This window comes from Paramacrobiotus metropolitanus, unplaced genomic scaffold (assembly GCF_019649055.1).
Source record: "Paramacrobiotus metropolitanus isolate TYO unplaced genomic scaffold, Prichtersi_v1.0 Parri_scaffold0000062, whole genome shotgun sequence".
In the NCBI taxonomy this organism is placed as follows: domain Eukaryota; kingdom Metazoa; phylum Tardigrada; class Eutardigrada; order Parachela; family Macrobiotidae; genus Paramacrobiotus; species Paramacrobiotus metropolitanus.
The window spans coordinates 372,576-391,092 of NW_026570282.1; the positions used below are offsets into that span (position 1 = coordinate 372,576).

Consider the following 18,517-nt stretch of genomic DNA (forward strand, 5'->3'; position numbering starts at 1 on the left):
TTTGCGTGAGACGGACTACAGTAATGCACATCATTGGACGTAACAAAAGAAGTAAACAGCCTATAATAAAAACGCTTCTGCTATGTTTTCCGTTTCCGGCGCGTTTCCTCTTCAAATCTGGATTTCTCTTCCTCTTTTTTGCGTTGCTCGTACTATATCTACTCTGTATATTCTATACGAAGTGTAGATATACAATAATAGGGCAGTTGAGGGCCACTGCGCGCTGTGCATCCCTGCACACTAAGATGACGAAAATAATTTTTATTTTTAATACGAGTACAATCATACATGAATACCATGTAGTATGTATTTATTAATTACTGAATTTATTGTCATAAATAATATTGTGCTGATGGAAATTAAATTGATATCGGTATTCGGTACGTAATCAGAAAACGTCGCACATTCAGCAGCTGCCAGTTTGCCAATACTCTGATCTCTGGAACCTTTTGAATTCGGATCTTATGAAGGCGATCCATAACTCAATGATTGATGATTACACCAGCTGCATGAAAAGACTCTGTTCAGCTGCTCGAGAATCATTTCTCTTGGCTCTTGCCTATGCTGAAATTTGTTATCTGTACCTGTGTTTGTTTAAAATGTAAACTTCTCGTCAGATTATCTTCAAGTTTCAAATCCTAATCAATGAATGCATGACTTGTAATTCTGGCACCTGGGAGAAGCAAACTAATAAGTGGATGCATGCTACATGAAGGAGTGCAGTGACAATATTGCTGTTTCGTATTGCATTTGAAAATTCGAATCGCAGTTTCGAATTTTACATTGCCACCATGGTGGCTCTCTCCTCGGATCTCATGCGATCGTTTCGGGTTGCGAAGACGTTCAAAGAAAATCTGGATCGGATTAATCATATGGACATCTCATCAAATGGGCATTATGTGGTTACCAGTTCGCAAGATGAGAGCATCCAGCTGTACGAAGCTGACAAGGGAGTGTGAGTGATTTCCAGCTTTGCCTTTCTTGCGATTGTCTGGTGATTATTGGGCCCATCATTAATCTCGCAACTGTCAGTTTTTTATTGCCCGTGTAGCATTCTATTGTGTTTATTTTTTTAGATCGTTTAAGACGCTGCACAGTAAAAAATACGGCGTGGATTTGATTTCCTTCACGAGAAACCATAACACAGTCATACACGGCTCTACGAAAGTCGATGGTATGATTTCGTGATATTAACTGCTAGTGTAAATTTCATGATCTCAGCAGTTGAGGTTGGTCTTGCTTTTTTTCAGATACTCTAAGGCAGCTGAATTTGCATGAAAACAAATATCTGCGATATTTCTTGGGCCATGGTCGAAAGTGAGTATAAAAACTATTTGTAGATATTTATTTTCTTGATAAAATAACGGCGAAACTGCGAATTCCAGAAAATAAAATTTCCCCAAACTTTGCTGTATCTCGCAGGGTTACCAGTTTAAAGATGCACCCCAAGGAGGATATGTTTCTATCCGCATCACAGGATCACACGGTGAGACTGTGGGATCTGCGCTCCTCCAATTCTCAGGGTTTGTTGCATGTCCCCGGCCGACCGGTGGTCAGTTACGACCCCGAAGGATTGGTATTTGCTGTGGGATTTGAATCGTCGGAAATTAAGATCTACGATGTCAGGACGTTCGATAAGGTAGATATCCGCAATACCTTTTCTTTTTGTCAGGTGCAGCGGTACTGCAGATTAATAATACTTAGTTCCGCTAATATTGCCGTTTGTTTTCATTTTTTTACTTTTATTATTGGTGGCATTTGATACTTTTGTTAGTTTTATTTTTGTGTTTTGCTGTTTCTTTTGGTTAGCTGTGGTATGTCGAATACCTATGCAAATTTATGTTGCACTGATCTAGGCCGTCTGCTTTTACATAAGTGTGACTGCGTTAATCTTATTTTTAGATTCGTAATCGTGAGATTTCGCGTGTTTCTTTTCATACCATTGAGTATGGATGTTGTATGGTCTACGCTCGTAAATGAACCCCTTCGTCGTGCTGTTTATGTTTCCAGAGGCCCCTTTTCATGGGAACGTTTTTTTCATTTCGTTGTTTATATCAATCGTGATTACAGGGGCCATTTTTATCTTTTCCCGTGTCCCGCATGACGGAAGGCGAATGGACGGATCTCAAATTTAACCCGGACACGACTCAGATTTTGGTTACCACGAGTGGAAAGAATTCATTTGTTGTTGATGCATTCGTTGGCGGTGTAGTTCACACATTAACGGTACATTGCGTTTCCATATTAAACGCTCATATTTCGGATATCTTTAGGATTGGTTTGTTGTGGTATTTTTTTGCGTGATCTTCTGTCTTTGTTTTTATGGGTGGGATTATGGTTTGTAGGGGTATGCCAATACTCAGATTCAAGGCTTGGAGGGATGCTATTCACCGGATGGGAAATATGTTTTGTTGGGCTCATCCGACGGCAAGGTGCACATATGGAGTAGCACAACGGGTGAAAAAGTAGCCACTTTATCATCTGAAGACTGCTCCCCCATAACCTGTCTGAAATTCAATCCCAAATATTTATGCTTTGTATCTGCCCACATTCGAACATCCTTTTGGATACCGACTCTTCAAGACAGATCTGGGGACGAGGAGAACACTGCTTCGACCAACCACGTCGATGCCAAGAGCGGAACACCCGGAAGTGGGAAAACGCCTGTATCTTGACATTATTAACGAAGAGCCTGTGTTTTTATACTGTATGGTATTTGAAGTAGTTTTATCACTTTTGCATGCTGTTTTGTTATGGGTTTTGAGTTAATAAATTTTTGACAGTGTGGTTTTGCCGGCGTACTTAGTGCTTTGATTATGTCCATATGAGTTTGGTTATCTTTAATGCTTTCCCGGTATATTGTTTCTAAACCGATACTATGTTTGTTGTACCACTGTTGGGTATGCCTCAAAGATTTTTGTTTTTTTTGTTGACTTTATTTATTAGTATTATGACGCTGTACATTGTTGCGGAAACATGTTGTTTTAGCCAAAAAAATAATTCCCTTTCTGAGCATTTGAGTTTTTACACATTTCACAATGTTGACCAATAAAAAACACGCTATGGTGATAGACTGTGATAGACATGACCAAAAACAATTAATACGGTTTTCAAAATGGGGAAGAAGTGTTGAAAACTAATAATTATTACCGCAAAGCTTTTCGGCTGATCCAGATTGTGTGATTTTTAATAATTTTATATATGACTGCAGTTTAAAATGCGTGCTTATTATATTTTGTTCTGTTAGTTTATTGTCGATTTTTTCGCATCACTTGCTGAGTCGTAATAAACTTATAAAAATCAGAACTGATACATGTACGAGTACGAGATACTCGTATTAATATTCGTGCAATTTTACGGATACCGTAAACACAAACTCTGCTCAACAGTAAGTAGTACGTTTTAGGTTTTACACTTTACTGTTGAGTACGTAAACTGTGTAATTATGTTCTACGTTTAGCATGTCAGCAATGCAGCCTACAAGTAGACGGTCGATCCATTTTACATAGTTATCGTTAATACCATTACCAGATGTCATCAGTTTTTTTCCATACAGTAATGAATTTCGTTATAATATTGTTTAATAGCTTACTAGAATACTTTTCCTAGCAGACTGGTGTCGTTTTTCCGTTGTATCCGTAGATTAACAAGCTTATAATTGGACTCGGTTCGCACTGTAATTTCCCATTATAAATCTTTGTACATCGTGTAAGACCTTGGAAGGTGGATATGGACATCACCTTTCTGGCCGACATCAACCCAACAGAAAGGTTTAACAATGGTGATTTCTTCCTCGATTTACCAGGAGAGATACTGCATCTTTTGCTCTGCAGTTATGTTGGCCCACAAGCCTGCACGAATCTCAGCGCCTGTAGTTCATCGCTGAGTATGCTGTGCAGCGATGATAAGTTCTGGAGGGATTTCTGCTGTAAAGAGCTGCATGTCAAACCCAAACAATTGGGCGTTTCTTCGTATTCCGTTGTGCAAGGACAAGCGTCCGATGATGATGTGCTTGTGGGCTCGCATCGACTAGCAGCAGCCTCAGCAATCCCCTTCCGATCGCTGTACTCCCAACTAGTGCATCCCTTTCGCGGACTGTTCGGGAAACTACTGGTGTCTTTCACATCCGTGTACGGTGATATCTTAACCTTGACGCATGCGAATGGCTTAATCACGGGTGAAGTATGGATGCTGCCGAAAACGATTACGGATCGCATGAAACCGGTGGTGGATTTTGTGATTTGTTTGGATGGCGAAGGCCGACCGATGGTCATTCATCAGTTCTGCATGGACGGATCTAGTAAAGTGGTCTTGACTGGAAATCCCCTGCAGAAGTATGTTTATCGGTCCAATTCCACTTTCACGTTTGGTTTCCGGCGGCGTTCCGATACCTCTGGGTAATTTTATGTTGCGGCGGCTGGGCAGTTTTTTCGCATTTAAGAAAGTATTTGAATTTTTCTTCCGTATCGGATGATGAGTTGCGTGGGTCATTTTCACTACATTGAATTTAATTAGAAATTAAATAAACCGACCAATCGAAAGATTTTCGCCAGGCAGCTTCAATTCGGCACGGCCGGCAGCTTGTTTTCGCATTCCCGTCATTGTTGCCCGTACATCGTAACTCTTCCATACTATTTTGTTTTCGCGCACGAAACTTATGCATTTGTAATTGCGCATCGTAACGCATGCATTTGTTTACGTTTGATCAGTAGTGTGCATGTGTGGATTGCCCTTACTTAAGGAGTAGTTATATAGATATACTGTAGATGAATTTACACAGCTCACCGTTCTTTCCTTACAGGACCTGGAATAGACTTATCCACCGGATACGGAAGGATGGAATCTCATATCCAAACGCCAGCAATAACGAGGACGCACCACTGCGGTTGCATCGTTTAGCGCTGGATAAGTTCGCGGATTTCCTGTTAAGCGTTCAGGCAGTTAATGCATGTTGCCGATATGAATATCATATTCAGAATAATCCTCCACGGCAGATCTTTTCTTCGGGGATTGAATTGCCTTTGGGATTTTTTAAAGGAACTTACGGGGCACATGGCATTGAATTAATTAAGGTACACGCCGCATTCAGCATAACCTTAGAAATATTACCCAGGTTTTGGGTTAAACGCTTGTGTCGCTTTGAGAGTGGTTAAGTGACAGCTTACTCTTGCGATTGGGAAGTTTTTTCGACGTAAAGGTAGTTAGTTACATGATTTTTAATGTTATGAACATTTGCAGAAAGCGGGTAGAGCGTAATGTTTTTAAAATATCGATAATTTCCTTTTTTTTGGCTTTAATAATAATAATATTGTTAGATGGAGTACGCTGAAGACACAAGAAATTTGCGCGGAATCAAGATTACCGGCGATCCTAATGTGCCAGCTGGCAAAATAAGTTTTGAATTTCCCATCGATCATGCCGTGATTTTGCCACTGGAGGGCCAACACGATGTGGATTTCTTGGAGTTACTACATCAGACCGGACCATTCCATGCCGTTGACCGCCTTACGGTTGGCAAGCAGGATTTTCGATTTCCGATGGGCGTTAGTTTACGAGAAGCCTCTCATGTTAATTTGGTTGGAGATTCCTGCATCTTCCGATTAGTCGGTCATGGCACGATCGCTGAACATGGTTTCATAAATCCCACAAGTATAATTGCTCATATTGCTGTTTTGAGCCCGGAAAAATTTGTTGTCTTCTGGTTGGGTGGCTATAATTTTGCTTCTCTGTTTGTAAAAGTTTCCCTTGATGATCGCTTCTGCGAATATATCTGAGTTTTTGATAATTATTTCTCCCGTCTACATATTAAACCCTGAAATTTGTCTCGTCTGCGCTAATTTTTTTACGTTGCACGGACAGCAAAGTATGCGACCTTGCAGGAAAAGTATGCGACTTTGTGTCTGCAGCTTTGCATGCTTCCCGAATACGTACAATACGGTCCGGTTTACACTAACGAACTTCTGGTGCCGTCATAGCAGTGCTGTAATGCAAGTTAAAGATTCTTCTGTGCTATAGAGTTTCAGACATCATATAATAGGTAGAAAAAACAAAAATAAAAATTTAGGGGATACGCGCGGTACAATCGCATTTACCGATTTGCTTTTGTCGTAGTGGAACCGCACGCGTACTGCATTTACGACGCATTTATGGACTTGAGTCAGCTGCCGGCCGTGCCGCTATGGCGTCAATTTAATTTTTGAAAAAGCAGCAAGCTTTGAAGTTTGGAGCTTTCTTTGCAGACTTTTTTTGAAGTGTGGTGTAACTTGTAAGCCAAACAAACACTCGTAGAACATATTGACTCGAACTTTTCAAATTTTTTTCTTAATCTGGAACTGATGTTTTGCTCCTGTTAACCATGAACCGTATCAGTGATGATTTTAAGCCTACTGCCAGTAGGAGAAAAAATGCGCCCATGGAAATGTCTTCCAAGAAGCCAAATATGCAGCGTTTTCCCAGCGGATCGACAACCGTAAAAAGGCAGCGCTATCGCGACCCACGCTTCGACGAGCGCTGTGGCCAGTTTTCTGCCAACTCTTTCGAAGACAATTATAAATTTGTATACGATCTTCGGCGGAAAGAGATGGATATGGTAAAAAAACAGCTCAAAATGGAGATGGACCCCGAAGCTCGCGATAAGCTACAGAACTTACTCGGAAGACAGGTACGAAGTTATAAATATGTGGTGTACTACCGTGTACGAAGTTATAAATATGTGGTGTACTACCGTAAATCACTGATTCACTATGTGGATGTTCCGGAGTAATAAAAATTTTTTTAAAGAGTTGGTTACTGGTTAGCGTTCAGTTCGCTGGGTACTGTGGTATCGGAACCTTGTACTTATTCTTGTGCGCTGATTTGTTTCACAGGAAAATCAGGAACGATCTAAAATGCAGAAAAAGAAAGGAAACGTGAAGGAGATGGAAAGGAAGGAGCTGAACAAAAAGCGCTTAAACGAAGGGAAAAAGCCGTTTTTCATGAAAAAATGTGAGTATATTATAGAATATAAATTATAGTGATTGTAACAGTAGCAGCAGTACTGTATGGACTTCGTTGGTTTTTCTTTTCGACACGTTTTTCCGTACGGTATGCTTGTGCGAAATTTTTATGTGGTAGGATGTGATCTGTACAGCATCATTACTGTAGAAATTTTTGATTTCACTGTCAGTTTATTTTGCTGTTATTGCGACTATTTTAATAAATTTTTTTTCTTCGAATTGCAGCGGATAAATCGCTTCTGGATATGGTTGCTCAGTTCGAAGATTTAAAAAAGAAAGGAAAACTGAAATCATACATGGAGAAGAAACGGAAGAAGAACGCCCATTCCGAATCGAAGCTTCTAGTACAAAAACACGTTTCGCCATAAAACACAGAGATGATATAAAGGCTTTTTATCTCTGACAAGTGACAACGAAAGAATAACTGTTTTGAAAGACATGCACAGAATATGCTGCGGATTATTCCGGCTGCCAGTCCTGAATTCGCTTAATTTGTTCCAATAATATCTCATAACTTTCTTGAGCAGCTTGGATCTGGGATTCAGCGTAATCGATCAGTGCCTGTCGGAATCCCTTGACTTCCGTCTCGTCCAGCCTTTCGATCTGTACAAAGAAAACGATGGAAATACATCAGTTATGAAGCTTAACAAATCAAATCTGGTCATGTTGCTGGTAATTTTCCTAAGTGGTATTGCGGAATTGCATGTAGCATAATCGTATTGGAAAACTGCATATTACGAGTGGAGTTGTCTTCCGTCTGCTCGATCAATGGCTAAAACGGGAATGTACATCCACTCCGCTGGTGGATTTAACAGCTGATACAGTGAACTTATTAAGTTGTCAATGGATGCTTAAAAGCCCTCCATGACCTCATGGTGCAATTACGTTACATTTATGTGTCGTATAATATCACTTGGCCACTGTAGGAGTTACCGTACGGTAATTTTATGGAAACAGTAAGGAAAAATTGTATAGCAAGTTTTTTGCTCTTACTAACCTCTTCTTTTCCCGTATTGCTGCACTGATCAACCAGTTTCTCCGCTTCCTGCAGAGCCGCGGCAGCCTGCAACATACACAGATGATAAATTTATGTATTCACGTAACTTTTTATCCTCGATGCTGCAACTACAGGATTAAACGTTATTACAGAATTCTTCTGGACAACTAAACAGTTGCACAACTGGCCAACTGCAGCTTTGTAGCTGGTTAACAACATGCATACTTAACTAAATTTATAAAACTGGATTAATGAAATGGGCAATGCAGTGGTGGAAGTACACCATATTCAAAGAAGCTCCGAAACGGTAACCATCTTGAATCTTGCTACAGAATAGCCTTGTAGAAATTACAAATAGTTCGTGTGGTTGGTAACTTGGAGTATACAGTTACCGTTACCGTCGGTACTTGACCGTCTACTTGTAAAACTATAATATTAATTTGCATAAAATAAAATGCGACTTATCAGGGCGTCAAGAGTATTATTTATGTATAATCACCAAAGGTCGCCAATCTCGCTATATACTTACATGCGTCTTATGTCGTACACTTTGAATACGAGGACATGTCCATTTATCGTATTTGCAATATTTTACTGGCTGATTCATTTATGGCAGACAGAATCCCAGTTACGATACAATATTTACCATAGTTATTGCTCTATCATAACTATACATAGTACCACATATAAACTTTTTTATTACAGCGCCCGTGCACAGCATAAACAATTAAAAGAGTTAAAGCGCAAAAGCTTCTGGTTAGCACAATAGTTAATAAAAATCCGGAATATCTGTATTGGAACAATTCAAGGAGAACCCGATACGACCAAATCTTCAACATGATACTATGTCTGATTTCAGCACGAACCCTAGAGTAGAGTAGTATCTACCTCATCGATGTCAGACAAGTCTTTCGGGCAGCAACACCGTCGTATTGTAACCCACTCTGACCGTGAAATCATCGGGCGTCAACTGGATAAACGGATCTGCCACACTGTGTCCCTCCGGAGACACCGGCAGCATCGGCACAACGGGCCGCATGAGCTGCTCAGCAGGCGGTACGAGTGGCGGAAAGCCGACATGTCCCAGTAGGACATCCGTTGTGCTGCGCGGCATATTGGGGAAGTGTACCAGAAACACCTCACTCCGTGCTAAATACTCCGCCTGCTGCAGCGAGAAACCGGAACTGGACGACGGCGAGAAGCCCATCCGGATCCAGCGGGCCGTGCGGCGCCGCTGGATGATCTTCTTACAGAACATCACCGTGTAGAAAGCGATAACGAAGATCACGGAGCCCAAGCAGCCACTGGCGATTAAAATATACGAGAATTCCTCGACATTGTAGCCGAAATAGACGGGCGGTGGACCGCTGTAGCTGTTGATGACACGGTGCGTGAACTGATTTGACCGGCCACCGTATCCCGGCGACACACTGGTGCTCGACTGCATGATGCGGAAGGCCGTCTTCGGAATGGTGGTTTGAGCAATGTGCTGAACAGTGGTTGTAGTCGCATTGTTCATCAGCCCGTAGAAATGTTTAAGAATCGCTGGGGTTGTGAGATTATTCATGGCAATACGGCTGCGGCAGAATGTTTGCCGGTAAAGGTCACCGCTAATAAGATTAATGAAACCCGTAGTGTGCGCAACGGTCGACAAGTGATAATAGTCGTCAGCAGCCGGAAATATTCTGTCCAGTTCCGCCGGCGCAGATAGTGTTCTTCTGTTGCATGGCGTTGATGGATGAAAACGCTTCCATTTGCGCGCCGTACATGGCTCTTTTCTTTATACACCAGAAAATCTTTAGTAAGTTTGCATTTCCGGTATATACAAGGGGAATAAGACGGGGCAGCGGATAATGAGTTGACTTATGCGCAGATAGCTTTTCATTGATTTTTTCCATGCACTTGTCAGGCTAATGTCAATATGTGTATTTACACGCTCATGTAACGGTCAGAATCAGTGAATATTGGGTTCGGTCTTGGCGGCGCAGTTCTGTCTTCCCGTTAACCACTTCGCGGACGCAGAGGAAAAAAATCATTAAAGACTTGGGGAAATTCTAATTGCCATCTCATCTATAATGCGCAAGGATGCAGTACGGAGTGTTAAGCACAAGGCGTCGACGTCTAACAGATGGCCTTGATGACTGGAAAACAAGCTGTTTCGCCTTCGATCATCATCCTGCCGCCTACACGTATACCGCAGTATTCGCGGCTCTTGAAGATTAAATGCTGGCCCGCAGTGGAACATTAGCACAAAACGTAGGATCGATTAAAGCGATAGAGACATTTTTGCGTGATCAAATCCCCAGTGGTGAACTGACTAATCAAACTGGCCGCCGCTTCGCTGCTGCCAATATACATATGCATATCCGTGCACAGCAGCGCACGCATCGCACTTCCGGTTGGGCATAGTGAGACACGTCTCCCAATCAACCGGAAGGGACCTTTTGACCTGCTGCTGGCCAGTATCTGCGGCTGGTGCACAACGTACGATAAATGTAAACTCTCAAACCACACGGTATCAAAAAATGCCACAAGCTGTGCGTGGTGACCTTTCCCAGGACACTAGTGTCACATTAAATTTGCAATAAGCTAACCGTAATAAACATTTTCTATTTATCGCAACTAGAATTACCGACAACTTTCTAAAGTCTGAAAAACAAAAATATGTCAGCACAAATAACCTCTACGACAAGCAATTTTTCGAAGTACTGTAGACATCTTCGGAGCGCAACACGCCGTCTTTAGAACGCATGTTAATTCAGTATACGAGTACTTATGAAGCATGTTTTTATGTACGTTTTCACTTCTAAAATACATTGTCTACGGAACTATATAATGGCCTTTTGGAATTCAAAAAACACCCTCCTAAGGACAGTTTTGGATAAAGAAAACATGAACGCTTTTTTTCTCGAATAGTACCGGGCAGTATGTGAGTTGGCACCAAGCTAGCATTAATTTATTGCTTTGCATAATGTAAATTTTCATTATGTGAAATGACTGCCGAGGCGTTCCATAACGGTAGTTTTAAATTGCTGCAGGCAAATAATATACCTGCACGTTTGCCTCATCCTTTTTCCCGAAGCACAGGCACGTCATATAAATTGCGGCTTGAAGAATGAATTCATCTCGTCAACCGCATGCAAGTGCGCTTTCTGCATGGAAGAATATAGCGGAAGACTTACGTAGGGTCCCTTCTCCCTTCTTCCCGTTTTAGGAAAGTAAAAAGGGACCCAAAAATAAAACCCATCCCATCCCGCCTGCAGCCGGCAGCGATCGTACGTACACGCTCCGCTGACTGCATCCGTCAAATCGAAGCAGGAATCAATCACTCTTCTATGGGCCATATTTCGCCCCGCTGCAGTAGGATAGGGAATAAATGCATATCATGGGAAGAAAAACCCCGCTGACTTGTCGCTTTGATTACCATATGGGCACGTAAATGCCGTCCCTTACAGCAACCACCCAGTTTCATTTAAAACTTCTCAAGAGTACACTCAACCACTCGATTGCTACCCCTATCATTAGAATGTCTCCAGCATCGATTAATGCCCAGTACGCTGTCCAACAAGAGTTAGAAAGCATGCAACTCAAACAAAAAACTGAGTACACATTAATATAAGCAAATAATTTCATAATAATTTTCATTATTGATCGCCTGTTAACATACTGTATGCTGTTTATAATTCAAAACTATACTGACCTTGAATCCTAAAAATTTATTTAATTAGGAAAAACCATAAAAGTTATAAGAATTTACGTTTAATCGTTACGTGGTGTGGAGTGCCTGCTCAAGTTTATTTGTACATACGGACGCCCAAACGTATTCCCGGTTTGTTTATTGCAACGCACTTAAGTTACGCGTTGCTCTTACCGCTTCTTTCTTTGGGGGCTTGGCTTTTTCCGCTGTCTTTTTCATGCTGTCACATTCCTTTAGGATTAATGTTCTCTGTTGCATCATATCCTGCCAAATTTTAAAAAACGCCATTAAAAACGGTCCATTAAGGTAGCACAAAAGAGGTGCGCAAATCGTCCTTATATTGTCAACTCACAAGTGACAGAGCATACTATTCCTATGCCATTTTTAATCGTGGAAGAAAACTGTTGACTGTGATGTACCGTGTACGCATGGTCGTGATAATAAGTGGTTTTGTAAGTACCTTGAAGGAGTCCATTTGAGCAATATGGTGCTTAAGAAATATTCCCAGAGTCACTTCACCTTTCCAGTAGGCTAAATGCCAGCCATACTACAGCAAAGAAATAAAATGTCCACATATTTCAACTTTAGAGGATTCCATTGCACACATAATTTTACATGCTGAAAATTATATTCGTTATATTCATGTGTTTACGGAATCGAATCGCAAGTAATCGAGTTAGGAAATGGATTAAACAGGCAAAGTAAGTTATGTCAGTAAGACAAGCACAGCCACAAAATCAAATATAGTTAAGTACTGTTTTCGGTAACACAAATACTATCCTCGCTTTTTGTTTCGAAAACACCAAGGTTTGTCTATAAATGATTTGCGGAATTTTTCGCAGCCGCGCGAGAACTTGGGGATTCCGTGTGAGTTATTACGGTGGTCAAGCGGTAGACAGATTTCGCAATCTGCAGTTACGTTTGTACCTCTTCTTGCTTGATTGCATCCGATGATAATCCCAACAATCTGTAAGCGAGTGTACAATACATACGTGAAAGATCGATGTCAGGTGAAGTATCACTGTACAGGTATAAATAATACGAGTATGTATCTTGAAAAAGCAAAACAGATTATACATTAATTGCGATGCGACTTACTTGCTAACGGGATCCTTCGGATGACCATTACTGTTGAGCATTTGAGACAATACTGCCATAACAGCGGACAAATCTGCAAGAAACCCGAGTGTCATAATTGCTTGAAGACCGAGCAGTGATAGATTTTATCTATGTCAGAATTTCTAAGAACAAAATCATCAAATTATAAACTATAACAACGAGAATTACTTACTCTTCTTGCAAATGTTTTGCAGCGTAAAAACCTGCAACATTAAAGTATCTGTAGGAAGACCGGTAGAGGCAATTTAACGACCGCGGTTTTATGTTAACTGCCAAATTTACAGGCTGCTTTCAACATACAATAAATTGCGACAACAAAAACGGCACAATCTTTTAAGTTTATAATTTTTGAAGTTATAGTACTAAAAACATTTTTAAGATTATAACATGTTTTAAAGAAAAATCTAAGCACTAAAGGCTAGAGGATATCTTTATTTCCTCTCTGGTATTAACAAAGTGCGAGATATTATTAATTAATTTATTGTTTACGTTGTAAAAGTCCGCCACAGAGCCGCTGTACTTCATCAACCACACTTTCCGATTCTGAAAAAATGCATGAGGATCGACATAGTTTGAAGTTTTGATTTCGTCCACTGCTCCTGTCAATCGTTTGGCCAAGCTGACTTTGAAATTGGCATATCCTGAGAACTGCAATGCGAACACCGTTAATGGGATCAAACCGGTAAGGTTAATTGCTTATACCACAACAACATATTTTTGACGTACATCCGACAGAGTGACAAAATCTTCGACGATTTTGCTTTGACTTATTAAAGGATGATTTAGTACTGCATCCAGATATCTGCAATGTACAACACCTTTTATTTAAGTATGTTAATTATTTTACGGCCATAATTTTACTATGTTTCGTAGACAAGCGAAAATTCGCGTATATCATCGGTTATTTGTCAAATGAGCTAATGAAACAGTAAATTTATTCGTCCATGGATTACCTTTGAAACATATTTCTTTCGGCGGCATACTCTCCCATAAAGCGAGCATTATTATCAGATACGGTTTCGACCAGGGAAATTTCTTTTGTAGATAGCCGGGGTGCCTGATAAGCAAGCAGTTTTATAAGGAAGAACATTATTTTGCGTTTTTTGATTTTGAAGTTGAAATTGTACGTATAAATGCATAGTATGTTATGTAACATGCGTCTGGCATCACCTAAACCAAAATTTTTGCTATTCTGCTCATACATTTTTTATACTACAAAACAATCACGTCATAGATATTGGTCTAAGAAACCAGCAAATTTAATTATGACTGACTGTAGTAATACAAGTTACAGACTACGTTAATGCAGTTTATCAGTTTATAAACTTCACGAAAAAAGAAAGGTTCACAGAAAAGGATAAACCTGTACTAGTTTATAAACATTGCACCTACAATAACTCCTGGCAAATTTTCGGTGGTGTCATTTCGTAATCGTTTATCCAAGTTGCGGAAATCATCAGGAAAGCGTTTGACGTGCAGTTCTTCCGGTGAACTACCTGGTCTGCCATGCTAAGCACATAAACACCGTTTCCAGCTTGATACTAACCGTAAGCAAACTACATATCTAAAGCAATCTCGCAATTAGCATAAATAAGAACTTACCTTCTGAACGGCTAAAATAAAGCAAATACTGTCGCCAATTTTTTCCGTTTTATCCGCAATAGTCACAGCAAAAGGGGGCGTGCTGTAGCGAATAGGATGACCATTGCTCTGGAAGACAATCTCCGAAGTATCCGCAGTTGATGTTTCCATTTTTACGCGCCAGGCAATCTTGGCATATATTCCGCTGTCGACTGAGGACTTCTAGGCCGCAGTATAAATTATCATCTGATTAAAATTCCGTTTAACCACCCGAAAATTACACAACAAATGCGGTGCCATAATCAAGCGCGAAACGCTGATGATAGGTAATCTCAGCACAAAAATTACAAAGCGTCGGATATTGATAAAGTGATACTCTCTGTTTATGATAAAACCGCTGCTCCAAATATTATGGTCCGATCACTTCCGAGCATCATGTGTATACATCTTATTTGACGAATGTCAAGTGTTTTCTATTTACACCACTCGACAAAAGGTAACTTGATCTTTCTGCGGTATAACAAACACCGTCGATGGTTAGCTCGTGTGATAAATGTGTGTGCGGACCATATTATTATCGTTCTACGCACAGCATGCGTTTTGTTGTAAGGTGCAATACGGTTTTCCAGTAGCTCGTGAAAAATCTCTCTAACGCGAGAAATATGCGGTTTCAATAGGTATAGTGTGGATTCTTGGGCCAGCTTTGTAATGAGGATCTTGATCATTTTGGTACACAGTCGCTATAATGCCGAAATGTAAAGTCATCACCAAACCGGTTTCTGACCCTGAAAACGATCGGATACAAATACTCTGTAGTTGATCTTACTCTCTGCCCGTTAATAATGACGTACAGAGAAGCATATGCAGACTGCATTTACACTTTACCACCACAATAAAAGGTACATAAACCGCACAAATTTTGCAGTCTTAATTTAGATCACCAATAGAATTAAATACCGGTAAATAAATATCGAGATTCATTCAAGAAGAACAGTATCCCCAATGCAATTACAGGAAAATCTATCAATCTTGAGCTTATCGTAGTAAATATGAGCAATAAATTTGTGACAATAAATAGTAAGTGCCATAAATTTAGTAGCAGGTAAATAAACTTCCCTGAACTTTAATACTGCAAAGAAAGAAACAATAAATTAAGGCAGAAATCTAAGCCGGTTCCTCTGATATGGAAGGCCACGAAACCAAAGGCGATGGGGCTTCCATTATCCCTACAGAAATATGCATATCGCTAATTCATAAAACAAATTACAGAAAAAAGTAAGAATTAATTAAACCAATCTCACTTAGCTTTATAGTTTTACAGAGTAAGAATCCTAATGCTCACACCTAATTGCGAAGAATATATCTATACTATATGAGCATCAATGTATTATCATGCATACAGCTTCGTACCCGAAACAATGTCGTTCAATTCCGTAAAGCACATCGTCCATCCCATACTTTCCGTCTCCTTGGCTAAATCTTTCATGTGTACCGCCACCGTATAATCTAAGTCCGTCCAGTGGCTGCCATCCACAATAATCTTTCCTCCTTCCTGCTTTTCACAAATATGATCCAGTATCAGTTGACGAACATAACGCATTGCCGGAAAAGTAACACTTCCATATGGCGTGATGACCAGTTCATTTTCACATCGATAAACGGACACCGTAGGACGCGCCACCGGGAACAATAGCATGCACACCGAAATAAACATGCCAACCAATACACCGTACTCGAATCCCATAAATATGCAGCAAAAGAATGTGACGAAATAAGGAAATAAGTCGATTTTGTGGATGCGCCACATATTATCGATTACAGCGCAGTCGAATGTTGGCACAACAGCACAAATAATAACGGCGCTCACCGAGGCAATCGGGATGAAATGCAGTAACCCAACACCGTAAATTGCCGCTAACACGCCAACGGTTCCTAGTGACCAAACGTTGATGTAAGAAAATTATGAAATCTTCATGAAATTAGTACGCAAACCTGAAATCAACCCTGAAGCCGGTGTTTTTCCTTTGACCTGATTATTTAATTCAGTCTGCGTAGCGCTGGCGGTCAACGGAAGACTGGAAAAGAAGGATCCGATTAAATTGGCCAATCCGACCGCGCGAAACTCGGGAGCGTGCACACCATGGCGAGTTACGTGCGAAAGACTTTTAATGACTGCACAGAGCTGGACAATACTGATCAGCGGGATGGCCAGTAAGCTGGGTCCGAATGAATGGACAATGTCCACTGCGCTATAATTACCGAACGTAAATCGGGGAGGGCGTATTGGAATAGAACCGGGATTGACTCTGGGTGGAACGGTTATGACATGACAGTGCTGGCTGATCAGAGCCGCTTGGATTAAAGCAGCAAAGGAAACAGCAATAAGGAATCTACCTACGGAAACCGAACATCATAATTCCACTGTCCATATAAAAAAACAGGATAAATTTCATTTATGCAATACGCATACCATACGTTTCGGTGGACACATTTCGCAAATTCCAAATTGGACAAAATGACAAATTTTTCATTTCGAAAGAAAATTTCTCACGTAAAACACAATTCTCGTATTTATCTCCCATTTTTTCGCTTTTAGACGCTTGCTACTGCCGTTTATTCCTTCTACATTTATTTGTTACAAACTTTAGGGCAGCTAATTTTTATATAAATGATTAAGTACAACACAATGTGTTATCTTCGTATACCAAAATAAGCAACTTCCAAAACTCGGAATGCGAACTTGTCATACCACTTCCGCCGCACAAACTCCGAGGCCGGTTTTATGAAGAACAATGCCAAAATGATCGTCAAGGTCAGGAGGCCAATTAATAGATCCCAGTGACTAAATTTCAAATGCCAAATAAAATGCATACCATCACAACCCATATGGCGAGTTATAAAGCAACAAAACAACATTTTGAATACTACGTGTCTCACTTGGTCTCCTGGATTTTCACAATGAATTCATAAACCATATTCGGAAAGTCCGTGGCATTAACGGTCAAACCAAATAAACCATGAAGCTGTTGCATGACAATGACAATCACCGTTGCTGAAAGGAACGCTTGAGCTACGGGCACCGAAATGAAATCCACCAAAAATCCTGCATAACAAATAAAGCGACCCATGTTGCAACAAAAATGCATTTTGCGTAAATCAGGGTCAACATAAAGAAATTTGGCAGCTACAACGTCAAAATATAAAATAAAAGGATTGTACATTACAATACCGAGTCGAGCGATTCCGATTGTGAAAAGCACCACTCCGTTGTACAGTGTCAGCAGAACTGCAACATCCGCAGCATACTCCGGCGGAAATACTCGGACTTCTTGAGCAACCAAAATGGCCAACACCGCGCTGAATCCCAGACAAACGCCCTTCGTTGTGCCAAACAGCACTTGCACAAAACATCCCACAAACGTATACAGAGCATACTACAAAATCAGGCATTTAAGAGGGCAGCAGCCATACAACTAAATTTGTTTCCTGCGAATAACCGCTTAGAATTCCAATAGACATATTGCAGCGTGTGCTAAAATACCTGCAAAGGAACCCTGGAGATACTAGCCGCCGCAAGGCTTACGGGCAGGGATACCAGAGCGCACGTGAATCCGGCCACACAATCCCGATGGAGAAAGGATAATTTATATCCACAAATCCAGGATACGCACGGCAGAATTCCTTGCAGAAATGTCGACAATGATCGCGGTGGCGTGGGGCAGCTGATTTTTAATGGGTGAATGCTGTGGTATGCTCCGAATATCTCCACACCATCTTCTCCGTTGTTTGGCACGGAAGGAACGCGCGGTATGCTCATAATCGCGAGTGTTGACTTGAATGTTGCAATTAAAACGGACCCTTTCTAGTATGGATCATCTACAAGTTTTTCTAACTGTAAAATGAAAACAATTACCATAAAACTGCAATAAGTATTACGATATTCTTTGGAATTTGTCAGACATTTGGGTTTTGCCGTTTCTGATCGTGAAGTATCGGGAACTGCAGACTGATGGACCGGACTGCACCAACCGGCTGCTGACCTGCTCTTGCAGACTGCAGCTGACCATGTTCAGGCTTTATGTTTACTGTTTCTGCTTAAATTTTCCTCGTACGCTGCATGCCGATACT

The 18,517-nt window shown here is 40.8% G+C and overlaps 5 protein-coding genes across 6 annotated transcripts; 3 read left to right on the forward strand and 2 right to left on the reverse strand.

Annotated features, from left to right (window-relative positions):
• Positions 1-209: 209 nt before the first annotated feature.
• Positions 210-3,066, forward strand: LOC129593501 (WD repeat-containing protein 82-like). The gene is made up of 6 exons (XM_055489842.1): positions 210-955; positions 1,077-1,174; positions 1,251-1,317; positions 1,423-1,639; positions 2,071-2,226; positions 2,346-3,066. Exons 1-6 carry the CDS (start codon positions 792-794, stop codon positions 2,673-2,675), a joined length of 1,032 nt encoding a protein of 343 aa, XP_055345817.1. The 5' UTR covers positions 210-791; the 3' UTR covers positions 2,676-3,066.
• Positions 3,067-3,439: 373 nt separating this feature from the next.
• On the forward strand, positions 3,440-5,879 carry LOC129593490 (F-box only protein 31-like). Of its 2 annotated transcripts, none has more exons than XM_055489828.1 (3): positions 3,440-4,334; positions 4,802-5,072; positions 5,316-5,879. In XM_055489828.1, the coding sequence occupies exons 1-3, from the start codon at positions 3,730-3,732 to the stop codon at positions 5,772-5,774; spliced, it is 1,335 nt and encodes a 444-aa protein (XP_055345803.1). In that variant the 5' UTR covers positions 3,440-3,729; the 3' UTR covers positions 5,775-5,879. The 2 variants fall into 2 exon arrangements, with proteins under 2 accessions (XP_055345803.1, XP_055345802.1); XM_055489827.1 differs by having other exon boundaries at positions 3,444-4,397; positions 5,316-5,873.
• A 325-nt stretch (positions 5,880-6,204) lies between these two features.
• Positions 6,205-7,863, forward strand: LOC129593504 (ribosomal RNA processing protein 36 homolog). The gene is made up of 3 exons (XM_055489847.1): positions 6,205-6,661; positions 6,867-6,984; positions 7,221-7,863. The coding sequence occupies exons 1-3, from the start codon at positions 6,356-6,358 to the stop codon at positions 7,361-7,363; spliced, it is 567 nt and encodes a 188-aa protein (XP_055345822.1). The 5' UTR covers positions 6,205-6,355; the 3' UTR covers positions 7,364-7,863.
• Positions 7,147-14,904, reverse strand: LOC129593496 (uncharacterized). The gene is made up of 12 exons (XM_055489836.1): positions 14,411-14,904; positions 14,201-14,317; positions 13,762-13,865; positions 13,535-13,610; positions 13,298-13,456; positions 12,981-13,011; positions 12,788-12,860; positions 12,617-12,656; positions 12,150-12,236; positions 11,864-11,953; positions 7,993-8,058; positions 7,147-7,598 (listed from the first exon to the last, which is right to left on the reverse strand). The coding sequence occupies exons 1-12, from the start codon at positions 14,558-14,560 to the stop codon at positions 7,455-7,457; spliced, it is 1,137 nt and encodes a 378-aa protein (XP_055345811.1). The 5' UTR covers positions 14,561-14,904; the 3' UTR covers positions 7,147-7,454.
• A 141-nt stretch (positions 14,905-15,045) lies between these two features.
• LOC129593488 (sodium-independent sulfate anion transporter-like) lies at positions 15,046-18,392 on the reverse strand. Its single transcript, XM_055489822.1, has 7 exons — positions 17,931-18,392; positions 17,619-17,823; positions 17,327-17,492; positions 17,095-17,231; positions 16,382-16,783; positions 15,800-16,321; positions 15,046-15,615 (listed from the first exon to the last, which is right to left on the reverse strand). Exons 1-7 carry the CDS (start codon positions 18,204-18,206, stop codon positions 15,554-15,556), a joined length of 1,770 nt encoding a protein of 589 aa, XP_055345797.1. The 5' UTR covers positions 18,207-18,392; the 3' UTR covers positions 15,046-15,553.
• Between the last annotated feature and the right edge of the window lie 125 nt (positions 18,393-18,517).

Bases quoted from the DNA above. Each gene is read 5' to 3' on its own strand.
- LOC129593501 (XM_055489842.1), top strand. From the start codon at position 792: ATGGTGGCTCTCTCCTCGGATCTCATGCGATCGTTTCGGGTTGCGAAG. The intron at 1,318-1,422 runs GTGAGTATAAAA...TGTATCTCGCAG, and splicing joins TTCTTGGGCCATGGTCGAAA to GGTTACCAGTTTAAAGATGC. The intron at 2,227-2,345 runs GTACATTGCGTT...TATGGTTTGTAG, and splicing joins GTGTAGTTCACACATTAACG to GGGTATGCCAATACTCAGAT.
- LOC129593490 (XM_055489827.1), top strand. From the start codon at position 3,730: ATGGACATCACCTTTCTGGCCGACATCAACCCAACAGAAAGGTTTAAC. The intron at 4,398-4,801 runs GTAATTTTATGT...CTTTCCTTACAG, and splicing joins CGGCGTTCCGATACCTCTGG to GACCTGGAATAGACTTATCC. The intron at 5,073-5,315 runs GTACACGCCGCA...TAATATTGTTAG, and splicing joins ATGGCATTGAATTAATTAAG to ATGGAGTACGCTGAAGACAC.
- LOC129593504 (XM_055489847.1), top strand. From the start codon at position 6,356: ATGAACCGTATCAGTGATGATTTTAAGCCTACTGCCAGTAGGAGAAAA. The intron at 6,662-6,866 runs GTACGAAGTTAT...TTTGTTTCACAG, and splicing joins AGAACTTACTCGGAAGACAG to GAAAATCAGGAACGATCTAA. The intron at 6,985-7,220 runs GTGAGTATATTA...TTCGAATTGCAG, and splicing joins GCCGTTTTTCATGAAAAAAT to CGGATAAATCGCTTCTGGAT.
- LOC129593496 (XM_055489836.1), bottom strand. From the start codon at position 14,560: ATGGAAACATCAACTGCGGATACTTCGGAGATTGTCTTCCAGAGCAAT. The intron at 14,318-14,410 runs GTAAGTTCTTAT...TTATGTGCTTAG, and splicing joins TTATTTTAGCCGTTCAGAAG to CATGGCAGACCAGGTAGTTC. The intron at 12,861-12,980 runs GTAAGTAATTCT...GGTTTCTTGCAG, and splicing joins GCAAAACATTTGCAAGAAGA to ATTTGTCCGCTGTTATGGCA.
- LOC129593488 (XM_055489822.1), bottom strand. From the start codon at position 18,206: ATGAGCATACCGCGCGTTCCTTCCGTGCCAAACAACGGAGAAGATGGT. The intron at 16,784-17,094 runs GTATACGAAGAT...CGGTTTCCGTAG, and splicing joins TTTGGAAGTTGCTTATTTTG to GTAGATTCCTTATTGCTGTT. The intron at 16,322-16,381 runs GTTTGCGTACTA...TTTGGTCACTAG, and splicing joins GGCTTCAGGGTTGATTTCAG to GAACCGTTGGCGTGTTAGCG.